Genomic DNA, 19,492 nt, shown 5'->3' with positions numbered 1-19,492 from the left:
ACCACCCTTTTCCCTGTATGACTCACATGACTCTTAAATCTCTTATCACACCCCTCCTTCCCCTAATTCCATTCCCTTTTCCCTCCAATTAGGAATTAAGAAAATGGGGTATGTGTGATTCGAGATTTAAGAGTCACGTGAGTCGCACATGAGAGGAAAAGGGTGGTCAATGCCGGAAAGTCCCACTTGACTATCTTGAACAAAAATAAAAATTTAAATAGGTTTCTCCTGACTAAAAAAATTTTAAAAGGTTATTTTTCTAATATTTATTGTAAAAAGGTCCATTTGAAAATAACTTGACAATTTTTATACTCCTACTCAGTCTTTAGTTACTTGAAGCCCTTTAAAGATAATTTTATACTCCGTATTTGTAATTTTATCCATTCTTTTTCACATTGATATCACTATGGAGTACTAGTATTAAAATTTTAACAAGCAAACAGAGTACTTTGTAAGATAAGTGTTCCCATTGAACGAGTAGTATACATTGCAAAAAACAATTGCTACATTATTCCATGGCACAATTCAAAGAGAGGCTTAGTAGAAAAAACGTATCCCTGATTTACAGCTAATCAGCTACTATGCCTAATATGTGCTTCTGATCTATTGTTGTCACAGGAAAATTTTACATTTATCGTACACTAATCCAACATAGACTGCTTCAATCCAAGGCAGGGAAACACTTAAGGAGAATCTCTGCGCTTTTTTCAAGTTCCTGCTCTGATATGATAAGTGGAGGAACCAATCTCACTATGTTTCCTTTCCCAGCAGTTAAAATTAACAGTCCTGAATTTCGACAAGCATCAACCAGAGGACCAGCTGGTACATCTAATTCTATACCAAGAATAAGACCCTGCCCTCGGACTTCTTTGACATGTCGGTTTCCTCCCAATTTCTTTGTCAAGAGTTCTTTGAAGTACTGGCCTTTCTTTGATACGCCAGCCAAAAAACTAGGACTCAAGATTTTATCTAGGACAGTAAGTGCAGCTTGACACACAAGTGGTCCACCAGCAAAGGTGCTTCCGTGGTCTCCAGGGTTTATAGCCGATGAAACTCTTTCTGTAACCAGCGCAGCTCCAATAGGCAAGCCTCCGGCAAGAGGCTTTGCAAGTGTCATAATATCAGGGTATACACCATAAGCTTCATGTGCCCAGAGGTAACCAGTTCTGCCCAAACCACATTGCACCTAGTAATTGACATATACATAAGAGTTCAGTGAGTCACATCGGTAGTAAAAAAACAACTTTGTGGTTAAGAGTTAGTAGGCGAGAGGGATGGAGTGATCGTGGAGGCGTGAAGGATTACTTCAACATCACTCTCTTCCCCAGGCTTATTCCAACTCTTTCTAATTCAGCATGGAAAAAGTGGAGTCCATGCTATCCCGAGTCAAACCTTCACAAACCACAACATATATAGGTTTTGTTAAAAGTACTTTTTACAATCATCCTTATTCCTTAAATAAATACAAATACATAAGCAAAGGAACATAAGTTACATGACCATCTCTATTAATGCTCTATATTGGGATATCAGATTAAACCTATTCAAGATGCACCACTATGCTTCACATTACTAACTCACATAAATATACAGGTGATTAGGGTAGGGACAAGGGCACAAGGCATGTGGATCAGCTCTCCAAGTTGTAATATAGCAGGGAAAGATCAGAATGAACTTTTCATCAAATGCAGGAAGTATTACAGGGTATTTGTTTGGGAGAAGTCTAGACTAGCATTCAATTCTAGAATGCAGCCACGCCTTTTCATTCAACCCAATACCAAGCTGGCGCAGGGCATAGTTTGCTATAGAAGAGGTTGCGGATGTCACAGTGCAACTCATACAAGGACAGGGGCCCTCTTCTAAATAATAAAACACCCATAGTAATATCCTGCTCAAACCTTTTACTAGAACCATCATTTCCTTTTCCCTTAGACCAACTTAGAGATAATCATTCACAAGCCATGATTAGCCAGGCAAACACACACTATTTCAACAGCTTGCCACAAAGAAAAATTTGGATAATTTAATCTAACTCAATTTACACTAAAGGGAAAACATCAATAAAGGTCCTCGGGAAAAAGCAAGTGGTCAGTCGTAAGAAATTGAAAATATATACCATGCTGAAACACATCATGCTCAACTGTCATAGAGGTTGAACCGTAATAATGAGTATGAACCAAAACACAGTAATTTCTTACCTCATCATAAACCAAGAGTGATCCAGCTTCATCACAAGCAGCACGTAATGACTGTAAGAACTCCTTGGTGGCACTGTATATGCCCCCTTCACCTTGAATGGGTTCAACAAAAACAGCAGCTACTTTCCCACTCAATATAAGTTTTCTTGCAGCCTCAGAATTACCATATTCAAGAAAAGTGACTCCAGGCATGAGTGGCTCAAAAGGAGATCTGTAATTTTCTTTACTAGTCAAAGAGAGAGTACCAATTGTTCTTCCATGGAAACAATTACTAAACGCAATAAACTCAGTTGGTGGGTCTTTTGCATCAGGATGTGTATGTCTCTGGAACTTTCTAGCAAATTTAATGGCAGCTTCATTTGCTTCTGTTCCAGAATTTGTAAAGAATACGCGATCAGCAAACGAAGATGAAACTAGACGCTTTGCAAGCTCCACCTGAAATCAATTTGCAACAGTCTTCTCATCACAATCCGTTAAAAAGGCGAAAGAACAAGAATAGCACACAACAATCAAGCCACTGACACCTCTACGTCTACATCCATCCATCACATAGCAGTCCAGCAATTACAAAATTTGACACAAATTGACACCATACATAATTTTACACTGTATTTCATGAGCAAATCATCAATCAGCCAAGATTTTAAACTACTAAACAACTACTAGCTCAAATGACATTCCATACTCTCCCTCCAACTAATCAATATGAGTGAAGAAACTAAGCCAAAACCATCTATTTCTAACATGAGACAAAACTCTACCCATATATCAATACCCAACAACTATAACATCCAATTTTTACAATGCACAAAATTGATACACAAAATAGCTCCTCTTACATAAACCCTGGCCCCACCCGAAGACTTACGTGTCTAACTAATTGACCCGTGTGAGATTCCGGTCCAATACCATACAAGTACTTCTCTTTACCATCATTAAAACAGACACAAACCTCAACATAATGTAGTTTCCCATAAATAACACAACAATGACCTCCAAAATCAAAACCCATTTCTCCTATTACAATTTAATTAATAATAACAACAACATAAAGAAGAAATCAGAGAGAAAATCATACCATAGGAACAGAGTAATAAAGGTTGCTAACATGGGCCAAAGAATGGGCTTGATCAGAAACAGCCCGAACCCAATCAGGGTCAGAATGACCAAGAGCATTAACAGCAATCCCAGAAGTAAGATCCAAATACTCTTGCCCTTCAATATCGAACAATTTACAACCTTTGCCATGGGAGAAAACAACCGGAGCTCTAGCATAAGTACCCACAATCACCTTTGCATCATCCTCCATTATCTCCTTTGTTTTGGCGCCAATTTGTGGAGCATTCTTCTGGTCCAAAACGTCGACGTATAGGCATTTTGAAGGTGTGAATGAGTGAAGGTGTAAGCGTTTATGGTGGCCGGAGTCGAGGGGTGGGAGGTTGAATTGACGGCGGAGATTGGTGGAAGAGGCGGCGATGTTGCCGAAGATGCATTGTAGGGAAGAAGTCATTGTTGATTTAGAGAAGAAAAAATGGGGTGGTAGACTTGTAGTTTAGGGTTTTGGAAAGGAAATGGGTTTTATTGGATTTGTTCTCTTTGTCGTACTCCTTTTTTTTTTTTTTTTTTTTTTTTTTTTTTTTTTTTTTTTTTAAGTCGATTTTAGAAAAATTAATACTCCTTCCGTATTTGAATAATCTCCTATTAACAACAATTTAAAATGGGATAGATCATTAGATTATTCCCAATGTATATTTTATGAAATTCCGTTTCTTTATGTGAATGGATACGAGTAGCTAAAATTGTGTATTGAAAAGTGTACTATGTCAAAGTATTACGGACAATATAATAAATTTCGTAGAGGGTAGAGTATACTCTAGCTAGTTAACTATGGAGTAATGTATTTGTGTCTTTACAATTATTATTGTGATTAACAAACGATGAGCTAGGATTTGTATAAGAAATGAAAATGTGATTATTAAGATGGTTAACATTATGCATCAATCGAATTTACTTCTTACGAGCAACTACAATTATTCTTGCATACAATACTAACATGAGCATCTACTGTGAATCTGTAATACAAATACTTTGTACAAATGAACTTATTGTTATGCCCAACACCGAAATCCTCACGTTGTTGGGCACTCAACTTAAATACACCTTGAAACTCTTAATGGCATCAACAAATAAACAACCGTACATGTATGAGCTTTAGTTATTCAACAATACACCGATATTACAGTAAATTCTGACCAGCGTGAAGCTACTAATCTACAACAGATGCATAACTTTCTTTGATGCAGCGACAACATGAATTTTCCTCTATCCCAAATCAAGTTATCCTGTGGAGTGAGCAAACAACAGAAGATCAGTACATCCAAGACAAATCTTGCTTAAATGACACATTTCTTGCCACCCTGTGAATGCCTCTCTCAGAAACCTGAGGGCAGTCTTCCACTACCAGTAAATCCAATTTGTTTGATCCCACCAGTGGCTTGAATCCATCATCACTGACTCCCAAACACTTGCTAAGCCGCAAAACAGACAATCGTGGAAACTGAGCTACAAGTTGTAGGCCTTCATCACTTATCTCCTGACATCTCACGAGTTCCAATGATTCAAGGCAGCAAGCTGAACATAAATCCTCCATTCCATCATCGTTGAACGAATAAACATGGTCCAGTGAAAGTTCACGAACAGGGCAACTTCTAATTAAATACAGAATTCCACCTAAAGTAAATGACGATAGTGAAGGGAATTCACCATCTGCAAACGATATTCTGACAGACTCCAACTTAGGACAGTTTTCTGCCAGTGCCTTTAAGCTCTCGTCTGTTAATGTTAAGCGATTGCTAATTAGAAGAGGTACTGAGAAATCTGACGGAACACGGAGAGAAATTGACCGTAGACCTTTTGAGCTTTGAGATAAGCCCACGATGTCAGCGTCCCTAAGTCCAACACACATGTCCAAGTGAATTTTCTCCAAGTTACTGCACTTGTCCAAAACACAAGCAAGACCTCTGCCAGGCATGATGATGCAGTTTATCAAGCTCAGTTCCTTTATATTAACACATGGGATCAATTGCTTTTGCCATCTGTCTACTGCTATGCGGTCGTATAACTTCATGTATCGATAATTGGCATCCACTTCAAATTGCAAAAGTTTTAGATTCCGCCAACTATATCCAAGCTTTACCAAGTCACCTTCTCCAATAGCCCGACAATTCTTGATAACAAGGTATTGAATTTTTTCGAGTTTACCAAGATATTCAAGCCACCCAGCACTACTTATATTTAAGCATCGAATAAGATGCAGCACACTGAGATTCTTACAGCCAACAACAACAGAGAGAATCCCACAGCCAGTTATTCTAGGAGTAAAAATCAATTTCAAGGATGAGAGTACTGAACATGATCCCAAGTAACCAATACCAGCGTCTGTAATGAAGGTGCAGTGACTTAATGTCAGATCTGCAAGAGAAGGGCAACTGTTTGATAGAGCAAGAAGCCCTTGATCATCCAACTGTTTCCCCAATTTGGACATCCACCCAGAGTAAACAATTTCCACTTTCATCAGGTTAGGAAACCTGTTGCATAGAGTGTTTAAAGCTTTATTTGCTGGGTTCAGACCACAACCAACACGAAGAAATAGTCTCTGCTCATTTTCAAGCTCAAGGAGGCGCTTGCAAGCTAAAGATAGAGAGTTTCTATCTTCAGTCCGGGAAATCCTACTTAAAATGTCCCATATCAATGCATCTGGCAAAGTGTCCATTAAAACTGAACTTCCTAGCGTAGGGTGTAGTCTGCATGTAGCACACTCCCACAACAAGCTGGACATGAAAAGAAAAATGGCCTTTAGCACAATTACAAGAAGTATAGAATAGGTGCACAGTAGTGAGTCACAATTAAACCTATGCGAAAGGATGGGATGTTAAAATTCATATCTGGATAATTATTCATCTCATGCAAGAACCTTTTTGAGACAGTGATGGAACATAACACACGCGCTTAAAACTTTTTATTATATATTAAAAGGGTCCGGCTTTTAGTACATATCTTCAAATTCCCCAGCTTTTACAAGGACCATAACTACCTTTTCTAACTTAGAAGCATATAGCAATCTATGAAGGTGATACATCATATCAAAACTGATGGTACTCTTAACTGAAAATTTGAAAGGAACACATTAGCTTGGACAATTTCCAAGGCAGTAGAGCCATTTTATATAATTTTAAAGCATCTCTTTCCTTCATTGAAATCACATAGATGACTAATAGAAAACAATTCCATAAAAGTGCAGTGCCATTCATTAACTAGACACAATCTTGGGATAAGATCCCTTCATATAGTTGTTCACCAAAAAGAAAAGACATAAGTTCTCTCTGAAAAGAGAGCCATACGTCAGCAAGACTAAAAAAAAAATTCATGTCTTTAATTTCATTGGATACCAAACCACAAAACACCACCACAAAAGTTACCTAAATACACATATTGAAAGCTAAAGAAACAAATACTAAGACTTCAGTGTAAATACCAAAAGAAAAAAAAAAAATCTTCAATTCCATATTGATGAATGCATCAGGGCTGCCACTGATGCCCTAATATTCATTCACCAAAACCACAAAGGGCACAAACTAAGCAATCATGTTGTAATCTCATTATCCCAGTAAAACATAAAAAATTTCAGTCTAAAAGGGGCCAAGAGTAGCGGTGCACTGGTGCATCTTCCCCTTTAGGAAATTCTATACTTCCTTCGTTTTTCATAGATGCAGCACTTTCTATATGGGAAAGTTTAATTTAGATGCATCACTTTTCCTTTTAGTTGATAAAAATTTTCTCCATCTCTCTCCTATCACATGGGTCCTCTATTTTCCTCTCTTTCTCTGTTATCTCCAAAATTTGTCAAAAAAAGCGAAGGAAGTATGATCCTTTTGAATTGGCTCTCGCAAGATCTTCCTTTGCTACCTTGCTTAAAAATGCTAAATTAAAAATATAAGTGTAGCACATAGTATGTGATAGATAAGGTCAACAAAGTTAAATCATTGTAACAAAGATGGTAACCATTATTTTCTCCCTCAAAAAATCAATAGCTAGCAAAGTAATGCATAAGATGATCATACAATAGGGATGCATCATAATGCCACCATACGGAGTTACTTTAACTACTCGTATGAAATAAGTCCATTTGTATTCCTTTAAGCAAAGAATCCATTCAATCATAGCCATCAACATAAAAGATTATATATCCTCATAATATAGTGAACATGCAAATAAGCAATCCATAAGTTAATAACCACCTTTTAACATCATTAGTACACTAATCAACCATTGATGTAAATACTAGACAAAACGAAACCACATTAATTTCTTTTCCCTCTTAGATTTTTCTCAGCTACAAAGCCAACTAGCAACTTAAACTCCACCTGAATCACAAATTATAAGCTTAAAGCTGGCCCCTTTAATTCCTTAAAAACCTATTACTTGATAAGACCATTAAATTATACCAATAATGTAGTAGAACATACAAAAATTACAAAATCTGTTAAAAGAGTTCTAAGAACAAAGTAGACAATTCTAGTAATGGTGCTAATTCGTTATAATTCAACAGACAATTTGATAAAGAAATACCAAAATCAACGAACACCCTCTCTAATTCAAATATGTAGCATTTAAATTTAAGATGATGTTTAACAAATAAGCCACAATTACTAATTTGCAGAACAACCAAATTTTCCCCAATTATTGAATCTGACATGTGAATTGAATTGAATTGAACAATATTTCAAGAATTAATCCATATAACAACATAGGTGATTAGGGTTTTACCTTTTTAAATGGGAGTTTTGTGCTGTGAAATTTGCCAAGATAGGACAGAGGACTACGAAATGTGAAGGAAGAACCCTAAAGAGGAAAGATGATTTTTTTATGGTTTGGAGATTTAGGAAGTCGTTAATTCGTTACGGTGGGATTTTTATTTTTTTACTTTATTTTTTTATACTGTTTTTTTTTAGAAAAGTTTATACTGAATTTGGGATTGTAATTTTATTTTTTTATTTTTTAAATAATTTTATTACAAGAAGTTCATTTAATGAAAACCATTTGTACAACCAAAAGACTACCGGTAAAAAAATACTTGTTTGGCATTGTTTTTTGTTTCAGTTTTCAGTTTTTTTGAAAACAAAAAAACCAAAAACAGGAAACAAGAAAACTGTGTTTTCATTTTTTTGTTGTCAGTTTTCAAAATTAGCATGATTTTAATAAGTTTGACTAATTTTTTTATTCATTATATGACATATATCATACACTTTTAAAATACAAAAAATCAAAAAACTGAAAACCGCAACAATGCCAAACAAACCAAGTAATACTCTCTCCGTTTTTTTTATATGCATCACATACCATGGTTGACTTATTTTTCACCTCTTAAAAATAAATAAATGTTATTATATACTTCGTAATAAGTAATATCTTTAATTGCACTATTCACATACATGGTTGACTTAAAATTTTTCACCTCTTAAAAATAGATAAATATTATTATAAGTATGTCATTAGATTTGTCATAATGTTTAGTTTCATAATATAATTTTGTTACAATTTTTAGTAGTGCACAATTAAAGATATTAATGATCAAAGTAACGTCTCGGCAAATGTGGCGGTCAAACTGATGCATATAAAAATAACAGAGGGAGTAGGAGAATCAAATAAATAAAATGCGACACATATTCTCCCACAAGACTACAAGAGATTGCACAAGTTATCATTCGTAAACGAAGCTAATCTACCCTTGCAAGTTGCAACCCACCTTGCGAGCCTTTATGTCAAAAAAAAAAAAAGTTGTATCCCACCTTAACCTTGCAAAATAGGATGAAGCAGCTAGGAAAGCGCATTATGTGACACGATGTCTAAGAGCTTGAGATGGACGATGATAGAACGAAGCCGATAGATTAGCTAATAAGGAGTTAAGGACCAAGCAGAGAATCAAACACTACAAGAGAGGTTAAAATTCAGTAGCTGCAAAACAAGAGGAACAACTTCAAACGCTAGATGGTTGAAAATTAATAAAGTAATAATAACAGTAATAATGTAGAATAAGATTTTTTTTTTTTATTTTTTTTTTTTTACAACACGCAAACAAGCAAAGGGGAGACTATCCAGACCCATTTTTCTTTTCTAGCCCTATGAGCTAGAGAATGGGCTTTAGACACAACCTCACTTGATACCCTATTACAACAAAAGTAAACTGGATTATTACAGCTAATCATTGTACTTCCCACAGTGTAGCATAAGGATTCTTATTACAAAGAATAAGATTGGTTATGGGCTCTTATTTTAAAAGAGCAGCATGAGTCTAACACGACATGATTATTTCTTAGCTCGTTCTAAGCACGACTCGCTTGAGCATGAGATATACTAGCACTGCACGTGGTGGCGTGGTGATAACATGACTTGTGCCCATAATTATGATACATTAATACGTACATTACCTATAAGCATTTCTTAAATTACGCATACGGATTAATCTTTAAGGCTGTGATTTTGATCCCAAATAAAGAAGGAAAAAAATACACCACTAGTCCATTACACCATTTTTTTCTTACTATCCTCTTTTTCTATCTTACGGAGTATTATCTTCTTATTCCCTCAATAAAGGCCACAATCTCTCTCAACTCATTTGTTTGCTCAGTCTCTTTTCTTGTTCCTTATGTGCTTTTGCTCTGTTTCTTCAATTCAACCCCGATTTCCAAAAAATACCCAGAAACAGTAATTATTCATTGGTTTAATTAAAGATTACCCAGCTAAATTCAAGTTGAATTGAACTACGTCAATTTGGAGCTACTCATTTGTTGCCAATACTGAATCCACAACCCTTTTTATTGTTCAAACTTTCCCATTTGAAAAAAAATTGGAACTTCAGTGACGAATAAGGAGGTATGATTTTAAGCTTAAGTTATTTATTGAAACTGCAATAATAAGTTGGAATTTTTTGTATAAAGTTTTGTTTTTATTGTGTAGATAAAAGTATGTAATTTATAAAATACTTTTACTTGTATTTGATTTTGTTCTGGAAAGGCATCTAATTCATGTTTACTGATAAATTGATGAAAACAATTAGGAATTCAGTGGAATAATTTTTTGATTATTTTGGAGGTTGTTAGTTGATTGCTATTGTTCTTTCTTCCGGTTTATAACACACTACCGAGCGCTTATTATTTCCTCTATCCGGGTTAATACTTAATAGTCACGTTGATAGTGTAATTTGAATGTGTGATGTGACAACTATATCCGGACGAAAAGAGTAGTTTTACGAGGATGCCAATAATAAGGGGAATTTCGTAGAAAAAATTGAAAAAGAAGTAATGTATAGAGAAAGGGGTTCATTGTTGCAGATATAAGTGTCAAATTTGGAATATAATTCAATGGTTATCATCTTCCTGTCTGTAGTTAGGGCTTGAGGGGAAGTAAGTTCCTGATTTCGGTTTAAAATGAATGGTTGTTTGGTTGGATATTGGGAGATAAAGTTGTAAGGAAAATGCCATTCCATAATTAATGAGTGTGATACAATGATTGATTGACTTCTTTCGAAATTCTTCAGTTGCCAGGCTTTATATTTTATAAACAGCTTTCGCATTCTATAGGAAGTAGAAATTCCTAAGAATATGAACTGGATGTGTATTTGTGAATATAGTAAAATTTCAATTATTAACTCTTGAGAATTGCATCATAAAGAATTTCATGTGAAATTGGGAAATTAACAAAATATAAGAAGCTAGGACCATTTATGTATTATTATTTGGTTTTATGTTTGATTAAGAAAGGGTACAGCTCAAGTTTCTAACCTGATTATCAGTTGAAACTCTTTAGTGCAAAGGCGATAAAATTACATACATGTTGATGGATCAGATTCATTATTATGATGAAGTCTCATACAACCTTCAGTCCTTCAGTTATTGTGTAGTTACAATTGAAGTTATGGTAATAGAGACTTTGCTTTGAGTATTGATCTTTGTCTGTTTGTTTGTTGTTTCCCTGGAGCTTTCTTTGTATAAATCTTTGACATAAGGTAGCAGAAATGAGTTAACAAAGTTAAATTATTTCAAACTTTCATGCTGATGGAAATGACCCTTTTGTTCTTTACTCAGTCCATCCCTGGTGATGCCATTGGTGGTTCTCCAGCCAAGTTCAGTGACTCCAGCATTAGGAGGTACACCTTTATCTTTTACTGTACTAGAACTTAGCTGAGCAGAATGCAGAACAACTAATTTTGCATCATTTGCTAAGTCTCTTAAAAAGTTTCCCGAGAAGAGTTTACTAGTCACCTCCCTACCTGCATTTATGTCTTTTGAGGCCTTTGTAACTCAGAGCTGTGCAAGTGATCCTAGAAATATTTGGTGATTTCGCTTTGCCATAACCTCCTTGGAGTAAATAATTATCTACTTGTGCATGATGTGTATTCAAATCCAGTTGCTACCTCCTTTAAAAAAAAAATAATTAAAAAGAAAAAAAAAAAGAAAAAAAAGAAAAATCCAGTTGGTACCTTCATGTTAAAGTTGTCAGGAAGCCAGGAAGTGAAGCTCCTAAATTATCAGATGTTTTCCACATATAATTCCATCTTATAATTCTTACAGGGACTTCATCTCAACTACAAGCATGCCCTATGAATTCAGGCTACCTTAATGATTGTGTCTTGCTTAGTCGTAATACTTTACCCGGTGTTTCCTACAGCAGAAAATCAGAGTTTGTGAAGCTCAATGGGTACTCTGATCTTGGTTTTATTAATCATTTGAAGGTATGTTACACCTTTTGTCGTTGTATGTGTTGTGATTCAAGTTTTTAGGTACATGAATGAAACTTGTATTTGCTTCTGCATTGCCACTCTACAAATCCCTGTTCCCTTTTTTATCTTCTTTGAAATTGTCATAGCTTGTTATCTTACCTAACTGTGAGTGGTCATGATGAGGCCTCAGTTCTTCAGCTTTGTACTCTTTTGAAATAATGAGATCTAGATGATTATCTACTGCCAAAAAAAAAAAAAAAAAAAAGATTTGCATCACATTCTGCTGACTGCAAAATTTAAAATCTGTGTTTTGGGAAAAGGAAGAGGTGCGGAGAAAAATGTGATGGCACTGTATTTTGGCGAATCTTGCTGCCTGCATGTTTCCATTATGACTTTAAGCACTGGTAATCAGTGGCTGCCCCTATGTTATAGACAGTTGATTGTTTAGAATTTTTCTTAGGGAAATGGAACGAATGGTATGATAGAATATATGTAGGAACACACCCTTCTGAAAATATTTGTCCTTTTTTCTTTGATATTTATTTATAAAGCTAGCACCAACAAACCAAATGCTTAAACCAACAGTGTTAATAGTGGATCTCCAGAAATTTCCTAGAAAAAATGATCTTATTCACTGGCCAATATACTTTTGACATCTTCTGTCACCCTTCACCCTTTTCTCTATTTCGTTCTTTCCTTGAATCTAGTTGGTCCATCCTCATTGCAATTCAGATTTAGAATAGTAGGAGGCAAAATAGTCATATGCAAGAGTAGAAGAATTTAAGGGAAAAAACAAAAAGATACTAAAAAAACTGGAGAAACCTCTCTATCCACATTTCCCAACCATCTTCCTTTGTATGTTATAGTTTTTATAGAACAAATTAAACTTTTTTGTGTGCTCTAAAACTGATGCCTAATATGATATTATAACACTTTTGATACTCATCTCTCAATTTATTGTAATTCAAATTTTAGCTGATTGCTGTTCTCATCAATATTTGGTCCTAGAAGAGCCTGGAACAAATTTTTTAAAAGTAATTGTCATTAGTTTGAGTTGTTGTAAATTTGTAATCTTCCTTTGCATTCTGTAAAATTTTGAGCATGATATAGGTTGAATTACTTGAATACATATTCTATGTACCCTGTGTATGCGTGTAACTAGCTTGCTCGGGTTTCTGGATTAACTCTGTTGTTCTGATTTTTCTTCCTTTAGTGTGGCAATCTATCCAAACTGTTATTGAAGCATAGAATTCTGCCTCAAAGTTCAAGCCATACTTCTTCTTTGGTCATTAAGAATGATCATCCCCAAAATGCTGATTTTCCTAAATATTACTCAAAGAGGGAAAAGAAGCCTTTTCCAATTCCTATAGTAGAGCTGAGGCGAGCAGCCAGAGAGAGATTAAAGAATAGCAGAGGTCAGCCTAGGAAACCTGTGCCACCACCAAAGAATGGCCTGCTGGTGAAGAGCCTAGTACCAGTTGCTTATGATGTCCTGAATGCGAGGATTTTATTGATAAATAATTTGAAGAAGCTCTTGAAAGTTGTGAAAGTCCATGCATGCAAGTAATATTTCTTGTCAAATTCTTATTCTATAATTTGCTAGTTTCTACATGTACCTGCATATACCATTTATGCAATTTGGCTGTAGTGAGCATTTTTTTATGAAGATTATTATCGATGTCTGAACAAGTAATTTTGAGTAGTTAAGTATTGTAACACTTGATTTTGTCGTCGTCCTAAAGAGTCGAACTACCTGATAGTTGGAAGAGTATCATATATCAATGTTGCATGCATCTGCACATTTTATTCTGGATAATGATTGTAATGCTCATATATCTAGATTGTCCTTGTTATGTATGGGGCTTCTTATTCTCGACGAATTTAATTAAAACACATGTTGCAACTAAAGGAAATTGTGGTCATACATGAGATAACAACCAAGGAATATTAGAAAATCTTCTTTCTGATTACTACAAGTGATTTTTGTATTCATTTTTATTTAATTTATTGGCTGTGTAGAGGCTGCAATGAGATCCATGTTGGACCCGTCGGGCACCCTTTCAAGTCTTGTAGGGGTCCAGGAGCATCAAGTCGGTATGGTTGTCATGACTGGGGAGGTGTTGTGGTGGAAGACATTTTAGTCCCTGTGGATTCTTACCATCTGCATGACCGTCTCAGGAAGCGTATTGCTCATGATGAAAGATTTTTGATTCCTCGTATCCCTGCTGTGGTAGAACTTTGCATCCAAGCTGGAGTTAATCTTCCAGAATACCCTGTGAAGCGGCGAAGGAAGGCTGTTATTCGAATTGGGAAAAATGAATTTATTGATGCAGATGAAAGTCATTTGCCAGATCCTGAACCAGAAACTCCCAGAGTTCCAATATTATCTGAAATTCCTGATGCAGAAATAGTACCCCCATCAAGTGCTGAGGAAACTGTCTTACTCGCTGAAGAAACACTTTTAGCATGGGAGAGGATGAGAAAAGGAGCCAATAAGTTGATGAAAATGTATCCAGTTAGGGTATGTGGGTATTGCCCCGAGGTGCATGTGGGTTCTTCAGGGCACAAGGCTCAAAACTGTGGAGCCTATAAGCACCAGCAACGGAATGGACAGCATGGTTGGCAAAGGGCAGTACTTGATGACCTAATACCCCCAAGATATGTGTGGCATGTGCCGGATGTCAATGGTCCTCCAATGAAGCGGGAACTTCGAAGCTTTTATGGTCAGGCACCTGCAGTGGTGGAATTGTGTGTTCAAGCTGGGGCTGCAGTTCCTGAGCAATATATGCCAACTATGAGATTAGATATAGGAATTCCATTAAGTGTTGAGGAAGCTGAAAAGGTGGTTTGAGTTTCATGGACACCACGAACCATGTCTAGAGTTGTACTTTTAGCAAAAGAATGATTCAGTATCATTAAGATTTAAGAACTTACAGTTCTATTGATGCCTCACTGTAAGCTTAAGCAATTCTGTCAGGTCTTGATTGTGCTAATAAATTACAAAGTATTTATTAGTTACGAACATTCTTCTGTGAGATCAGTTCATATTTTCTACAATGAGACCTTGGTTTTTACAGGAAAATAAATGTCATTTAACATAACCTATGATAATTATATAGTATATAAACTGGCTTCTCATGTTCTCAACATGCATAATATCTCCAGCCTTGGGCACACGCTCCTGCTATAGAGCTTGTATGATTAATCGTACAGTCAAACAGTATTCCTTTTGTTTTTAGATTATTTTCTAGACAACAAGGCCACAAAACAAACATCTAGTTGAGTTTTTGTAAGAATAACAAAACCAGGAGCAAACTGCAATCATAAACAGGACACAATTTGCAACTAAATGGTAGTTCGTATCATTGTATGGATTAAAACCAGAAAAATTTTCCTAGAATGTATGTGTATAACAGCATATAACAAAACAAACCAGGGTACATCATAATATGATGTTCCAATAACCTAACATCTAATTAGTGACAAAAACTAGATAGTCTCCGCTAACGAGTCAAGTTCATGTATTCAAAGGCCACCTCACTTGGCAGTTCCAGCAACAGAACCATTGCCATCAGTCAGAGTGGCAAGCCAAGCAGGAGGCAGCATCCCAGTCTGTTCGTTGACCGTCTTCACTAGTGGCGGCAGCATGCTGTAGATCTCGGCCACATCTCTCATGGATCCACCAGACCCATTTCCACCCCCCAAGGTGGCCCCACCAGATCCTGTGACCAGATGCTGATCTTTGGTTGCAAACCCTGCACAGCGTCAGCATTTATCTTAGCCATCTCTTGGAATGTTCCAGAATTGATCATCATGTAGTCCCTCAATGCTGCATAGTTTCCATCAAGGGCCTTGAGAAGGGTAATGAGGTGATATCCTTGGGCTTGAGCAAGGGCCGAGATTCCCTCCGCCTCTTTCTTCTTGCCATAGAGTTCTGCATCAGCTCCTTGCTGGCGAGTGTAGAAGGCAGCATCTGCTGATGCCTTTACTGCCTCAGCTTGCTTTTGCATCCTCTAGAGAATCGCATCCGCTTCTCTTTGGTTGTTGTATAGGTTTCTATTAGCTTCTTGAACCTGATAAACCAAGAGTTTGCATGTTAATTCAAAGCAAGAAGTAACACAAGGAGATTAAACAGAAAATTATTACTCACATTTATTTCTGATATTAGTATCTTCTGTCATTTAAAGTACTGGTATTTATTAAGATCAGTGAATGGGATTAAGCCTTAAAATCATTACATTGCCACACGCCTTTTCACAGCATAGGAAGTTGAGAAGAAGGAAGCAACAAGATATAGTATCCAGATAGAAGCTTATTTTGCAAAACACAGTGCAAACAGAATGTGTCACAGGGTCAGAATTGCATGCAGCTCATATTTCCATTACCAGATTTGGTTAGCATTTCAACTTTAAGGTGCCCTCAACTCTGAAGATAATTACTTTATGCTAAAATTTGTACTACTTCATTCATTTTTGGATTAATGCTATAACAATTCAATATCCTTACCTCATATGGTTCATACTCAAGAATTTGACAAAATTTCTCAAATCCTTTGTAAAAGATGGGCATACTCTTCACATTGCTCAAGGTATCATGTACAACCAAATTACAAACTAACCAACAAAAACTTGGCTTATCTTAAACTGCAAATTATGACCTTTTCACCAAATTCAACAGGTATGGAAATTCAGAGGCAAAGAGATTCTAACATAGCATCAATAACATACAAGTTTTATCATCAATAATTCTACAGAGCTAGCAAATATATAACAAAGAAATAATATCATTACATAAGCATAAACATCAACTAGATAAATACTTGCACAAAAGGATAAAATTGTTAATGGCTAGCTAATAACCTCAGTAAAAAAACCTGAACTAGATAAGAAAAACAAAATGTTAATCATATGCTCATAACAAGGTTAGCAAAAATTCATTAGAATCAGTACCTTGATGTCATACTCAACAGTGGCTTTACTGAGGAGGTCAGCCCTAAGTTTTTCAGTCCTTGTGAGAGCATTCTTCTTCTCCACCTCAACCTGCAACTCGGCCCCTCGAAGGGAAACAACCTGCGCAGCCTCAACTTCTGCCAACTGAGCCGACTTAGACCAACCAGCCTTCAAAGCAGCAAGCTCGGCATTTGCTTTAGCAACATCAGCCTCCTTCTGGTTCTCAAATATCTTAATCTCACTCTTAACCTTGACTTCTGCCTTCTTGCCTTCTCCTTGCCTCTGAAGGGATATGATCTTAGTTTCTGCATCAATTTTCGCTGCATTTTGCGCTGTTTCCCCTTCCCTTTGCTTTGCTCCTACCTCCCCTTTCATCTTCGCCTCTGCAACATCCACCTTAACATACAAACACATACTAAAATCAGATCAATCATATATATTTTCCAAAATTCAATAACATACTAACATAAGTCTGCTTAATTAACATATTTTCTTGGACTTAAACAACATGGTATCATTAACACTAGAAAATATACTACGTTACAATTTTACTAGCAATTCAAGATTATTACAATTCCACTTTCTTTCTTTTTTTTTTTTCTTCTGAATTTCTAATATTTCCCCAATTAACAATTACTCAATAAACATTGTATCTCATGCAAAAATTTCAATAAACATTGCACTTTCAAGTCATTTAAAAACACAAAAATCCCAATTCAACAAATTTTTTGTCTAATCAAATTAAACCCCGGATCAAAATCTTCAAGAATTACAACAAAATAAAAACAAAACCAAAAAAACCCATAAATCAAAATTCCAAGAATCAAGAAAATGTTACCTTAGCTTGATTAGCAGCCTCCATTTGAGTCTTCTGACCCAAGTAAGAAAAATACTCATGACCAGGAACATCAACAAGCTGCTTAATATTAGCATTATAGATAAAAAGTCCAAACTGATTCAACTCCAACTGAACTTTCTCAAACACTTCCTTCTTAAACTCTTTAGTACCCTTAAACACCTCTTCCATAGTCATAGTAGCAGCAAGAAACCGAGTTTCGCCTTCGATAATACCCTGAACAAGTTGATGAACATGATCAGAGTTCATGTCATGGGGTGCCATGAGCTTAGCATACAGAACAAGACAAGCATGATGATCATCATCGACTCGAGGGCCGATAGTGAAGACTGCAGGGAGCACAAAAGGGAGCTTCTCTGCACTCATGGCTTGGACATTGAAAGTGTAGTTGACAGGTGATACATTGACACGAACGTAGCGTTGGCCGGGAAGAATGAGAGCTTTCTTGGCTAGTTTAATGTCTTGGATTTTCCAGCCTGTTATGGCCAAGTATTCTGAAGGTCTTGCTATTTTGTATATTGGGATTATCATGGTTTAGTTGTTTTTGGGAGAGTTTTTGAAGGTTTTTAATGATTTTGTGTTGGTGTTGAAAATGGAGGTTTGATTTTTGGTGGGTTTGATCAAGAATTAAGCAGTATATATAGGACATAGTAGTCGGAGCTTTTATAAAACAGAGTACTTAATTTTGGGAGTTTTAATTTTTTTTTTTTGGCGGGTGATTTGATCTTATCTTTGGTAATTATGGAGATTTTTACCGTTTTTATTCTTTGTTAAAATTATTTTTAGATTTTTTTACTTACCTTATATGCATGATCATTTATGAGACAAATAATAAAATTTTGATACTTATGGTTGTATTGCCCTACATTAACAATTGTAAATAAATTAATAAGTACTGTAACATTTCCCTAATTATACACGTTTCCTCTCTTTTTACCACATAGATCCCTCCTTATTCCCCTCAATCTCTCTTTTCTTCTTAACACCCGTGTCCTCCTCCTATGTTGTAATATCTAGGGAATCTAAGCATAATTTTTTGTTCGAGGTGCAAAATGCACCTAAGCTATAATTCAAGGTGTTAAGACCAATTTTGCTTTTACTTGTAGTTGAGAATTTGTTTGTTGAAGCTATAACTTTTATTGTTGAAAATTTACTAAGAAATCCCAAAATAAAAGTTCAAAAGAAATGCCTTGAATAGTTTTGATTTTTTCAGAAAAAACAATATATATTCTTGCTCCCTACTCCCTTGATTAGAAATTGATTTTCAAACTTCAACACAATTTATTATTATTTTTTTATTTTAATTTTTAAATTTTAAATTTTTAGCCGTGAGTCTTATATTATGGCAATTGAGGTCTAGTGGTTGACATGGTTGAAAGGAGTTTACTCAAGTTTAGAGAACGATGGATGAGAAATTGAGAATTAAAATTGAAATGAAAAACCAGGCTTTTTAAACCACAATTTTGACAGGATTCAAATTAATCCATCTTCAACCAAACAATCACTCTATCTCACTAAGATTTGTACCAGTTTATGTCTACTTTGTCTAGCATAAGTTTCTCTTAACAAAATTATACGTATGAATATGATGCAAATGTTGTATAAGACCCTCGTTAGAATGTCAGGAAAATCTTTTTCTTTCCAGTAACTAATCGAATACTTCATAGTATTTAACACACAACACCCTCACATCTACTACAATTTGCAAGGT

At 35.7% G+C, this 19,492-nt stretch overlaps 3 protein-coding genes and 1 pseudogene across 3 annotated transcripts; 1 reads left to right on the top strand and 3 right to left on the bottom strand.

The window, feature by feature from the left end:
• Positions 1 to 445: 445 nt before the first annotated feature.
• On the bottom strand, positions 446 to 3,842 carry LOC110704955 (acetylornithine aminotransferase, mitochondrial-like). Its single transcript, XM_021882763.1, has 3 exons — positions 3,277 to 3,842; positions 2,199 to 2,633; positions 446 to 1,186 (listed from the first exon to the last, which is right to left on the bottom strand). The coding sequence occupies exons 1-3, from the start codon at positions 3,706 to 3,708 to the stop codon at positions 662 to 664; spliced, it is 1,392 nt and encodes a 463-aa protein (XP_021738455.1). The 5' UTR covers positions 3,709 to 3,842; the 3' UTR covers positions 446 to 661.
• On the bottom strand, positions 3,822 to 8,379 carry LOC110704952 (F-box/LRR-repeat protein 14-like). Its single transcript, XM_021882762.1, has 2 exons — positions 8,025 to 8,379; positions 3,822 to 6,028 (listed from the first exon to the last, which is right to left on the bottom strand). Exon 2 carries the CDS (start codon positions 5,968 to 5,970, stop codon positions 4,567 to 4,569), a length of 1,404 nt encoding a protein of 467 aa, XP_021738454.1. The 5' UTR covers positions 5,971 to 6,028; positions 8,025 to 8,379; the 3' UTR covers positions 3,822 to 4,566.
• A 1,387-nt stretch (positions 8,380 to 9,766) lies between these two features.
• Positions 9,767 to 15,016, top strand: LOC110704951 (APO protein 2, chloroplastic-like). The gene is made up of 5 exons (XM_021882761.1): positions 9,767 to 10,130; positions 11,342 to 11,403; positions 11,828 to 11,988; positions 13,190 to 13,539; positions 13,996 to 15,016. The coding sequence occupies exons 2-5, from the start codon at positions 11,355 to 11,357 to the stop codon at positions 14,825 to 14,827; spliced, it is 1,392 nt and encodes a 463-aa protein (XP_021738453.1). The 5' UTR covers positions 9,767 to 10,130; positions 11,342 to 11,354; the 3' UTR covers positions 14,828 to 15,016.
• A 470-nt stretch (positions 15,017 to 15,486) lies between these two features.
• Positions 15,487 to 19,298, bottom strand: LOC110704950 (annotated as a pseudogene).
• Positions 19,299 to 19,492: the final 194 nt, after the last annotated feature.

The sequence above is a fragment of the Chenopodium quinoa genome, unplaced genomic scaffold (assembly GCF_001683475.1).
Source record: "Chenopodium quinoa cultivar QQ74 unplaced genomic scaffold, ASM168347v1, whole genome shotgun sequence".
Taxonomy (NCBI): domain Eukaryota; kingdom Viridiplantae; phylum Streptophyta; class Magnoliopsida; order Caryophyllales; family Amaranthaceae; genus Chenopodium; species Chenopodium quinoa.
The sequence above is the reverse complement of the archived record's forward strand: the minus strand, read 5'-3'. Positions and strand labels throughout refer to the sequence as shown.